This window comes from Pantherophis guttatus, chromosome 10 (genome assembly GCF_059756535.1).
Source record: "Pantherophis guttatus breed Tessera chromosome 10, ASM5975653v1, whole genome shotgun sequence".
Classification (NCBI taxonomy): domain Eukaryota; kingdom Metazoa; phylum Chordata; class Lepidosauria; order Squamata; family Colubridae; genus Pantherophis; species Pantherophis guttatus.
Window position 1 is genome coordinate 14,099,087 of NC_142072.1, and position 12,008 is coordinate 14,111,094.

At 35.4% G+C, this 12,008-nt stretch overlaps 1 protein-coding gene across 46 annotated transcripts in view; it reads right to left on the minus strand.

The window, feature by feature from the left end:
• Positions 1-1,577: 1,577 nt before the first annotated feature.
• Positions 1,578-12,008, minus strand: part of EPB41 (erythrocyte membrane protein band 4.1) — a 106,267-nt gene continuing 95,836 nt past the window's right edge. For all 46 annotated transcript variants that reach the window (XM_087876336.1, XM_034413667.3, XM_060691522.2 and 43 more), the window contains 5 exons: positions 11,292-11,420; positions 9,170-9,271; positions 8,052-8,132; positions 7,545-7,654; positions 1,578-5,135 (listed from right to left, as the gene is read on the minus strand). In XM_087876336.1, the coding sequence (XP_087732462.1) occupies positions 7,559-7,654; positions 8,052-8,132; positions 9,170-9,271; positions 11,292-11,420 (408 nt within the window). In that variant the 3' untranslated portion in view covers positions 1,578-5,135; positions 7,545-7,558. The remainder of the gene's footprint in view (positions 5,136-7,544; positions 7,655-8,051; positions 8,133-9,169; positions 9,272-11,291; positions 11,421-12,008) is intronic.

The following is a 12,008-nucleotide window of genomic DNA, read 5'->3' on the forward strand; positions in this document are numbered from 1 at the left end:
TCACTATTGCTCTTTCCACGGGTCGCCATCAAAGGTTATATTCTCAACATGATAAAACATGATTTACCAAACTGGGTTCATACAACGTGAACTAACAGTTTGGCTCACCGCAGTGTGTGAGCTCAATCAATGTTGTGCAAAAGTAACAGCAACTTGTTTTTAAAAGTATACATTAAAGTCATGGTTTAACAGATACTTAAACTAGGCATTTGGGGCTACATATGATGAACCAAATAGTTGTAAGAATTAAAATTTCAGCCGGCATATTTCAGAAGCTACAGTCCAGATAATCTGGGCAAAGTAGAGCTTTAATAAGTGACAAGAGCATCATTTTTTTTACCTGAAAATTTATTGAAAAATGCAATACAAGATTGAACACATATCTAAATGCTACATCTAATTTTTCTTTAACTACAAAAGTCCAAAATAACAACTACATAAACTATAAAGATTTGCTAATAGTTTATTCTGTTCCTACTTTTTTTTAAAAAGAACGAACTATTCTATACAATTGTCTTTAAAAAAAATTTACAAAGCTCCTTCATATCTGCAGTGAAATAGTGTGATTTAATGTGTAAAAAAGAGAACCAACCCCCCATAATTAGAATACATTTTTTAAAAACTGTCCCTTGTATGAAAATGGAAAAAAATCACAGTTTATGAATCCCCAACACCATCTCGAGTCCCCAAAGTTAATTTGTACTTTAATTGTTGGCAAGTGAAAATCTATTTTTTTCCTTCTAATTTGACCAATTTGGATACTGCTGCTCTTCCTTCTGTACACACATTCATAGATAAATAGCTTCCATTTACTATACAGTTAAGAGAGTTTCTAGATAATCTCATAAATGGGGAAGGAAATAACTGGGAGCATAGTCATTTCATCATTATAAATAAATAGACTATATTTTATTTACTGCTCCAGTAATGGCAGTGCTGGTCCCCAGAAAACGAGAATGCTAGAAGCTGGTTTATTTTGTGATCTGTTAAGGTGATGGTGGCAGCTCTGAGATTGTGAGTACAAACAGCCTACAAATGCTTTTCCTACTCAAAACATGAAAATTACTATTGTCAATGGCAGACAGTTCAGGACACGTTTCTGGTACCCTAAAACTAAATTATTTTCATTGTGTCTGCTATGGAAAGTTAAATTACCTTGGCAAATGCATTTTAAAAGGATTTATTAGCTCCTTTTTTTAAATTTCTCCAGCATGCTTGGCTATACAAAATGAAATATTGCTCACTTGCGGGATATAAGCAGCCAGGAGGAAACAAACTCACAACTCTTGTTCAGTTACAAAGGCTGCCAGCAGGAGTGCCAATTTATAAGCTCAGGTGGTAAACAGAAACCGCCTTCGCAGCAGAGAGTGGATTTACACTGCATGCAGGAAGGAATTTCAGAAAAGAAAATAATCCCTATGTGGCAGCAGCCCCAGGATTCACATTCCTAAGAGGTTTAAAAGAGGACCCTTAAACTCTTTCAGCCTTTTCGGGTGTGAAGTTTAGTTTTATCAGTTTTGGCGAATAGGTAATAAAAGCTGGTGGGAGTTGTTGCACAATAAGACTACCAGTCAAAGGAAGGTGTGTACATGCATATTTTTAAGGGGTTTTAAATGTTTTGTTACAATAATCAGAAGCAGAGTAACATAACATGAAAACAGCACAATCATTTAGGTTTATCAAGGGTATCCCACGGTGGCAACTTTAAGACTTGTGGACTTCCACTCCCAGATTTCCTCGGCCATGATTGGAATTCTGGGAATTGAAATCCACAAGTCTTAAAGTTGTCAAGGTTGGACAACCCGATGTATATCATGTAAATCAGTTTAATCTGCAAAAATATGAAGTTTTTCTTGCTTTATAATACTTTTATCTTCTGGCATACTCAAAGGTGGAGATCTTATGCCTGGCCATGAGTAGAAAAGCAAAACTTTTATTAAATTCCTGAGGTCAAATTGCCCTGCTAATGAATATATAGAACCAAAAAGAAAAAAAAAGTAAATTTGAATGACCCTTACTTTTCTTTCTCTCAGGAATATGGCCGTCTTGTTGCTTGTTCCTTTTATCTTGTAGAATAGTTTTTCATTTTTTCCATTCACGTGTCCTGTGATTTTGAGCATTTCTTGAAACTAATATATTCCTAAGTAATATTTAGAAAAGCAATCCTAAATACTTACACCAACTGTTAAATGAACATTTTTTGCTTCTGATTATTGTAAAAGGAGACAAGTAATGACACAATGCAGATATACCATCCCACCTTGGACTTCCTTATTGCAGTCTAATGCAACACTTACTGCAGATTTTATTACACACTTTTAATAAATAAGCTAAAAATCAGAAAAAGGGAAGTTGGGAGTCATCTATTGCACAACACAAAAAATGGTGAATCAGTAAAATTAACCCTGGTGCATGAATGAAAACGGAGGTCAAAAGGTAAGGTGGTAGAAAACTCTGAAAATGGGAGAGCAATAGATGTAAGGAAGGCCAGGAAGAGGTACAATCTGAAATGCATTCCCCTCATCATGTAAAGGTAATATTTTATAATGTGGGATTCACATTCCATACAAGAATGTGTAGGTTAGCTAAACAGAGCAGAACATCACTGGCTAGCTATCCATAGTGTACAAAAATCATGCTCAGTTACAGCTGGTGAAAGGGCAAAACCTGTCCTTAGAAACCATATGGAATACAAGCTTCATGAATAATAGAATTCCATAATAAATAATAGAATGCTTTCAAAACTGCTTTATGCTTTGAATAAAAGAGCAGTAAAAGCAGCAGAAATATTAATATTTTGCACCAGTCAAAGTGTACCAATCAGTTGTCTTCCACAATAAATAGCTAGTTTTGTAATAAATACATTAAGTGCCCAGAATTTATTCTAGTTCAGTGTAATATTGTTAGGAAGCTTACTTACTCTACTGCTTTCATAATTACTTTAATTAATTCTATTACAACTCAATCCTATGTTTATTTTCCTGGGGGTGGGGGAGGATCTGTTTCTAAATGGGCTTCCCTCTGGCATCAATCAGCAATCATTGGAAACATGATGTAATGTCCAGAGCATATTAAAACAAAACTGATCGAACAGCATTCCATCTCAAAACACTTCTAAAATGTTACAAACACTTCATTTTGAATGTAAAATTGTGGTTTCAAGCTCAAATGGGATGTTTTGTATTCAAAATGTTTCACATACCACTACCTTTAAATCTTTCAATCCTAAAATATTCCTACTGACTCTTTAATCAAAATGCACTCACATTTGAGAGGGAAAGGAACATGCAGTATGACAGGGTAGCATTATTTCAAATAGTAAATGAAAGCTTTTATTTACTGAAATTGAGTTCTTCTAAGAAAAGGTAGAGCTGCTTCTTGTTGTATCTTTACAGAGCCTTCACATATTTTAGGAAAAAGAACCATCCAGCTAAGTAATGGTCTATCTATTTTTGAAAGATGGGAATTCCAAATTGGAGTCCAATAATTTAACATGCAGATTGCAATACACATAGAAAAGTGAAGTATTTTGAAAAAGAGTAGTCCTATTTGACTTTTGTTTGAAAGTAATGTAAAATCAGTATTATCTTTTTTTAAAAAAATTCCCACTGACCCCTTTCATAAATTACTTATTGCTCTTTCTCTGAACATATTCCCCAGGTGGTACATACTGTATTTTTCTATGATGACAATACATACAGTATTAAGGTGCTGAGGACAGCACCCAATGCTGAGTTCTACTCTTTCATTCTAATGTTAACAGTGGAAAAAGCTAAGGGCATCATTTACCAAATGCAACAACCTCTGTTCGTGGGTTGTTGTTATTGTTGTTGTTTTTGAGGGAAAGCAAGTTCTTTTATAAGAAATTCTAAATGATCTAAAGGAAACAAGGGAAATACAGCACCAGTGCACCATGGTTAGGGTTGCCCCCTCAAGAAAAACGACAAAGTACTGTCTTCTGATGGAAATTAATATATTCCCTCTCCAAATAACTTTTCACTGAGGAAACAAGACCCTATTCTGACTGATAGCCTTTGATACCATCTTCATGAAAAGAATGCCAGATTGTCTTTAACAACTGAATAGGAATTACACCCCTTATCCAGATACATTGCCAGAGCTCTAAATTTAACTTTTGTTTAAAAGGTATGATTTTAAATCTTTGCCTTTTGCCCCCCCACCTTGCACAAACAAACAAACAAAAAACAAAACCCTCCACCCAAACCTACAAATGAATATGGGTAAAAAAAAAACCCACCATGATAAAATCACAGCCTAACTTAATTGTGCTCAGGGTCTCTTACTCTTAAATTCATAGCTTAATGGGGCTAAACAGCAGATAGGATTACAAGGAACACCTACCAAGGACTGGGAAGCAAAACAAAGGTGGAGGGAGAAAAGAGCAGATGAGAGTTGAATGACTTACCACAATTCATTTAAAAGCTTTACAATTCACAGTATAAAAAAGCAACTTCCATTGTCCCTGAACCTAGGCAACTACTGAATTACTTATATAAACACCACAACCTCCGGATATGTTCAAGCATCTAAAGACAGACATATCCACAAAAGCGAAGGAAATCCACAAGCCAAGTATGCTGTGGTTAGGATACTCTGGACATTTTATAGATCAACCAATCAAATTAAAGTTTTGCACACAGTGATTTTTCTGACAAGGGTGGCTACTTGTAAGTCACTGATATACCACACGGTAACCTATTCAAAAAGTAGGAGAGAATGCAAGCTACTTGAGGAACAGAAAGGTGAATATCATCACACTTAAAGGCAACATTTTTGATAAGCCCTGTGTACTCTTTTTGACATCTTAATACAGATTCAGAAAATGGCAAAGGAAAAGGAAATGGGAAAAAAATGATTAAAAAAAAAAAAAAAGCACATCAGCACATGTAAAATATGGCAAATTGTCGGTCACAATATTAAAAACAATGAAAAGGGACATATAGTATTAAAGATAATTCCAAGTAAACATCAAAAAGCATAACTTCCTAACAATAAATGATAGAATGTGTGATTGAGAATAAATCTGGCAAGTTTGAGGTCATGGTGTTTGAAAGTTCCTTTGTAGTTCTGCTGGTATGTCTTGGGTGGCCTTCAAAGAATGAAGCAGGCATCACCTAGGAAGATACAAATTTCTTAATGAAAATGGACACACATTTAGTATCTTACAAAATGTTTGTGAACTCCTGATATTCTGCAAATGGGACAGAATGCATCAATTATATAATATTTTCAAATAATTGATTAATATTCATCTTAACTGGAAAGTCTAAGCTTTTTATAGCAACATAGAAAAATGCAAAAGTATACCGTACATAAACAAAAAGCCTGAACTAATAAAATATCACTGGATCAATTAATAATAAGACTTAGCTGGCAATATAAAAAATATATCAAAGCCAGGACAAATAAGCACGTCTTCAACAATAGAAAGACCATTCCATATTCTGGGCAGCACAACTGACAGTGTCCTTCAGTGAGAGTGATTGCTGAATGAACATGATGAAAGCTGTGGCATAGTAGGAAAGACGTTTTCTATGAAAAGCTAAATCCATGAGTCATGGTGGCTCGGTGGATAGAATGCAGTATTGCAGGCTAACCCTGCCCACTGCCAGTAGTTCAATCCTGTCCTGCTCAAGGTTGACTCATCCTTCTGAGGTCGGTAAAATAAGGACCCAGATTGCTGGGGTAATATGCTGACTCTGTAAACCGTTTAGAGAGCGCTGTAAAGCACTGTTGAGCAGTATATAAGTAAGTGCCATAGCTAAGTGTTACTGCTATATGAAATAAATGCATGTTACTAAACATATACATAAATTTTGCTCAAATGTGTCTTATTATGAGGATCAGAATATGAATGTTGAAGTGAGAACATAGCCAAGTTATATTTAAGAAAAAGTATCAATAATGATCAATCATCTTTGCTTTCCTTATTATATTATGTGCATAAGTGTTTCAAGGTAAACTACCTGGTTAAGTTTGTATTTTAGATGATGTTTTAACTTTAAAAACCAGCTTTTTATTATATCATTACTTTGGATCTTTTTTCTTACTTTTGTCTGATAATGGGACATAACTGCAGAACGATAGGATAAAAAATTAAATAACTACATAAAATCCATATGCCTGAAGGTAGCCTCCAAGGATACACAAATGGAGAATTCCTGTCTAGATGTTTGCTCATAAATGGCACTCTAGTCTGTTGCAAAGCATACTCAAAATTCAGAAAACTCCCCCCTCCCCAAGAAAAACTTAGGTTCCCTAAATTGACCATAGGATCATTCTTCCACGGATAACTTAGTTTTAAAATATAAAGGTTTAAATCAGAATGTGATGCTCGGTTAATTCATGGCATTAAGGATGTTTCTTAGCACAAGGGCCCAGTTCTTGTTCACTCGTGTATGAAACAATTCTTGACCACTTGTATAGCTCTTGGGCTTTAAATACCGGCGAGATAGCTCACTCATAAAATGGTGCCTTGTTGAGAAACATTAGCATTGATCAAAAGGAAACAGGAGAAAAAATACTCTTAAGTTATCAAAAAAACCCATGCTATTTTGGTCCTTATGTACAACTAAATCACCATCAAACAGTATGTCAGGTGAAACAAATCTGTTGCATAAATAATCCATAAGAAGAAACACAGAGACAATTTCTCAAATTAAATGGTATGCTGAGGTTTCATTCCCAAGTTGCACATTATCTCCGTACTGTACTGGGAAGAACATGAATAATTAATTTATTCTTAGCTTTATCAGAGGACACTTCTCTACAAATTTCAGGTAACTTGCAATGGATGCCCACCGTGATTGAGACGCCTACTGCAGGACTGAACAACGCAAGCGACTGTGAATGCCTTTTTGTTATCTTGAACAGGTCACACCAGTTTCCCTTTTCTTAAAGTACAGATTAAAAAATAATTTGAAAAAGTAGGACTTTATTAGAGCTATATAAAAATTAAAAATATGGACAAGGTAAAAGGTTATTGGTGAATTTGAAACATTTATTTTAGCCCCCTTCAGCATTCTTAGTGTTGCTTCTAATGGCAATAGCAGTAGCACCCAATATTTTTAAAATAGTTTACTATAGGTTTCTCTCCGCCAATTGGTGGTGAGTGGACTGCTTATAATAGTGCAGGAACAAGACCTGGCAGGCAACAAGAAGTACAATATGACATGATATTTGCAGGTCTTATGTTCTGCAGACCCAGCCTATTTAATCCTAAACAATCATTGCTACCACTTTCAAACATTAGTGGGAGGCTAAATTTCAAGGGTACTTATGATATGATTTACAATTAGAGTCAGAAACAGGCTACTATTTTAAACATTCTCATTTCTATTATGGCTGGATTCTTCCCCCAATATATGTACATTTTAGCAGCAGTTTGTGCCTGTAAAGATTTACTATAATGAATTAAACTTGAGATATCAAGAACAGGGAGCTTCTTTAAGACACCTGATAACAATCCTTATTTATGACTAAAGTTAAAATATTTTATGAAGTGGCGCTAAAAGGGAACTTACCTGGTATAAACTATTTATTCTGCAATCTCAGTCTCCTGATGAACGACGACCTTGGTCACAGACATATCTGGATGTTGCTCTTTAGCTTCTTTGATGGCCTGAACAAGAACCTGAAGGAAAAGAGTATAAAGAGCACATTATTTCTGTGCTGCCTAACTTAATTTGCAGTCTGACATCCTACGGAATGGGGGGAGGGGCTCAACCTGTGTTATTTTACAATCAGCCTGATCAAGTTTAACACTTGAGGAAGACCACATTAGTACTATCATAGCAATATTTTATCCAAGTGTTTTTTTTAAAAAATTCATTTTAATTATATACTTAACAAAACAGCTTCAAGTTTGTGAATGGCATCTTGTTATCTGTTATCACCTAGAAACATTTGAACTGAGTTTAAAAGATTTTCAATGCTTCAAAAATAACTTCAGAATCTGAATTTAAAGTTACTCTTCTATTGTTAAAAAAAAACCCCTCCTTCCATTATCAATAATTACAACAATCTCTTACTTGATCATGATCAATGTCTGTATCTCCTGTGATGACAATTCGTTTTTCAATTCGTGTTTCTGAAATTCCACCTTTTACAGTCTGTCATGAGAAGACAAATATTAACATTTTTATAATTAAAAAATTATAAAACCTAGAGATTTTAATTATTTTTAAAAGAGAAATGTAATCAATTTATTAAATAGGAATGTAAATAAAAATCTAGTTCATAGGTGCATTAGAATAAACTTGTATCATCTTTTGAACTTTCTTTTTCATAATTATGATTTCATTATTTTCAATTTTTTTTTACAAAATTTAGACTAGACAAATATCCCATTCTTGCGAACCACAGGAAAGTTGCTTTACAAAATATAAAATTTGGTTATAAAGAGCATAAAAATGATTTTAAAAGTGAAGTTAATATAATAGATTCTTTTTTAAAATAAGTCTGGAAATAGAAAATATTTAGTCAGAACTCAATTAAGCTCAAACTAAACTAAAAAAATGTTTTGGCAAGAAAACTTGCAATTCCTTGATTCTCAATTTTAATGTAGACATAATTTGAGGCAAAGCCTTTAAAACTCCATATTACAAGATACATTTGTTTAACTTTTTTTCTCTCTGTGGTTTCTAACACTGGTTAAGCAGGTTTCCCCAACTTCACCATAAATGCCAGAAGTTCAAGTATCAAAACAGGTTGGTTCTTTGTATGCAACAAAACTTTCAAGAGGGCATCTGTAACTCAGAATAAGTCATACCATTTGGCTATAGTGTATTATTATTTTTTTGACTTTATATCCATTACCAAAAGTTGTAAATCTAAAGGATAACTTGAGCTCATTGCAACTTTGTAGCCAGGGAAGAGACTTTATGTAGCCAAGGAAATAAGATCCTTCTCTTGGATACAATATTATTTTATTTCTAACACAACCATAATTGTCATCAAAACGTAAGCTTTTCCGATCTATAGCAACACTGTCTTATAACAAAATAGTGCTTCTGTGTTCTCTGCATTCTACTGTCCAATCCTGTGAGGATTACCAAGGCACACAGAAAATGAAATATATGCATGTAATTTTTTTGACAGGCATACAGCTTATCAATGAGACCAAATACTTGTTTAGCAGAGGTTTTACCTTCGTTATCTGTGTGGTCGTAGTGCTGCTGGTGGTCTCTGAAGTGATCGTCTGAGCAGTTAGGAGAACTCCAGGATCTAAATCCCCACTGCCATCATCAATCTAAGGCAGAAATACATGGAAGTATAAATGACTTCCTTGCCCACCTACAGTGAGTAACTCACCTGGTAGGAAAGATGACATTCATAAAAAAGAAACAAACTGAAAGACTGCTTCTAAGTGAAAAGAGATAGTATTAGCTAATCAACTACTGTATACATGTAGGACACTAACAACAACATTCTGGATCAGACAAGGCCCGTACCAATTTAATCCAATACTCCCAGTAAACAATTAGATGCCATAGGAAGTTTACAAATAGAACCTTTGTGCAACGGCATCTTCTCAAGGATATATTGGTAAAAGCTGCTCAGTTCCCCGCAGTAATAAATGTAGCAACTATGATTAAATTCCATTCCTGTCCCACTTGTCTATACAATGAAAACAATGTACTTTTAAAAATCTTTTGAGATGTTTTTTTCAAAGCAGTAACAAACTTCCTCTTGTTGAATGTATATACATAGTTTTCTGCGTAAAGGAGGACAGTTTGTCAAAAGCATCCAGTTTACATATTTAAGCTGAAAGACCATATTTATCAAGCATATTTGCCTTAGGGGGAAAAAAATGGAAAGCACTTTGTAGCTACAAAAATAGTAAGAAAATGGTTTACCCTTAAGTCTATTTTTGGGTAGATTTTTGAAAAAAGCTTCCCACACATCTAGCTCCTTCTGGTACCACCCAACATGCAACTTACCTTAGTGAGAGTATACATTGGGGAATTTTTAACTCAAGTGTACAAATTACCAAAGATGATGGATATCTTTTTTTTTTTTTTTAAACTCTGGGGCTATTACTTATGTTTCCAGGATCCACAGCAGTTGTCCACAAATGATTCTGGAGAGCAATTGTTGTGGTCCGCCAGCGGCCTGCGGAGTCAGACAGTGAGGAGGCTGGGGAGGACCACGGACGAGTCCTGGAGTCTGGGGAAGGCTCGGTGGAGGGCTCTGCGTCGAAGGCAGAGAGGGGGCCAGGGCCATCTGGAAGTTATGTGCGAACTCTGGAGCCTCCAGAATCTGACGTCAGCGAGGTAGAGGAACAGGGAGAGCCTGTTCCCAGTGCATGCGTGCGCAGAGCTGCCAGAAGGCAAGAACAGTTAAAACAAAAGGGACGACTCGGGAATAGGGCTCAGAGATGATTGGCCCCTCCCATAAGACATAAAGGAAGAGCAAAGGCACATGAGCCTTTGCAGGAAGCAACTTTGGTCGTTCTGGTCGGTTTAAATTCTGAAGCTCCGTTTTGACTCGGTGTGGCCTTGCAAAGCTAATTGCCAATTAGGTCTTTGGCAGTGGGTCAAGGGAGATAAAGGTGGGTGCTTATCAGCCTTATCCCAAAGGATTGTGGCAAACTTCTGTTGGAGTCTTTACAAACTATTTGTGACTCATTACCGGCTGTGAATGAACATAATTCACAGTTGTTGAAATAAAAACAGGGTTTTGGGGACTAATCATATGCTTTTTACTGTCTCAGGAAGCTCCTTCAAGCTCCTTCATCACAGTGTAAGCCAGCTCAGCTCTCAGCAAAGACTTGCCTAATTTTTCTAATTCAGGGCTGGGTATCATTTGGCTAGTAAGCACCACACTCAAAAGATTTTTCAGGAAACTTACAGCCACAAAGTGGCCTCATCAGGCATGGGAGCAGAACTGTTTTAGGATTCTGGAGATGGTGTTTGTAAATGTGGTACACCCTTTTAGGTCTTACATTATCAGTTTCATCTGTTTCCCACTTCAAAAGGTTGGGAGAGTGTATTGTCTGTTTTTCAGCAATTATGGCCAGAAGGAGCTTTATGGACCAAAGTAGGGGAACTCATGCAATTCTGTTTCAGAAAAACATGACTTTTCTGATAATGATATTTCTCACAGCAATTGTCACCAGTGGAATTCCCTGCAAGAACCGAAACATCCCACTGAAATAAAATGTTCAAAGTCAAAGTAGATTAAAATTGATGAATGAAACTGCTTGGATTTTCTAACAATCGTATGAAATATTACAATAAAATCGTAACACTAGATGGGAAGCAGCCTACCTGTGCAGCTTCGTAAGTTATAGTCTTGGTCTCTGTGTGGACAATTGGAACGTCTTTAGTTGGAATTTCACTTTTCACAGTATTAGACACATCAGAGATGGTAACGGTCTGAGTTTTCACAAGGGGGGGCTACAAAATAGTTTCAAAGTAGATTTAGTCACCTCATGTGAGTATTACTTAACAGAATTCCAATGTGCAACTTATAGATGCATCATGAACTCAACTATACATCACAACTGTTATGTTGTTTGCACTCATTTGCAGAATTGTGAAAATTAAGATGAAATGCAATGATTTCACACATTTTAAAAATCTGATTGGCCAAATAATGGAAATGGATTCACTTCAGTGATCAATATTAATATTTAATGAGAAATTTAATCATAGACATCTACATATATATCTCCACATATATGCTATACCATGTAGGAAGAATATCATTTACATGCCACAGTATTTATTTATTTGTTCAGAAACTAGATGAATTTAAATTGAATGTAGGAAACCTACAGAGAGTGCATAGGCAACACCTGCAGTTTGAAATGTGAAGTCCACCAGTTTATATTAAATCACTGCCAAATCACCATTTATGAATATTCAAGTATTAAGAATAACAGGAAAAGAAAAATCAGCTGTGCCACCACCTGATAATTAACTCAAAGAGAATATAATGTTAGTAAGTGGACCGCATAACCATCATATCCCTTTGCATACCCA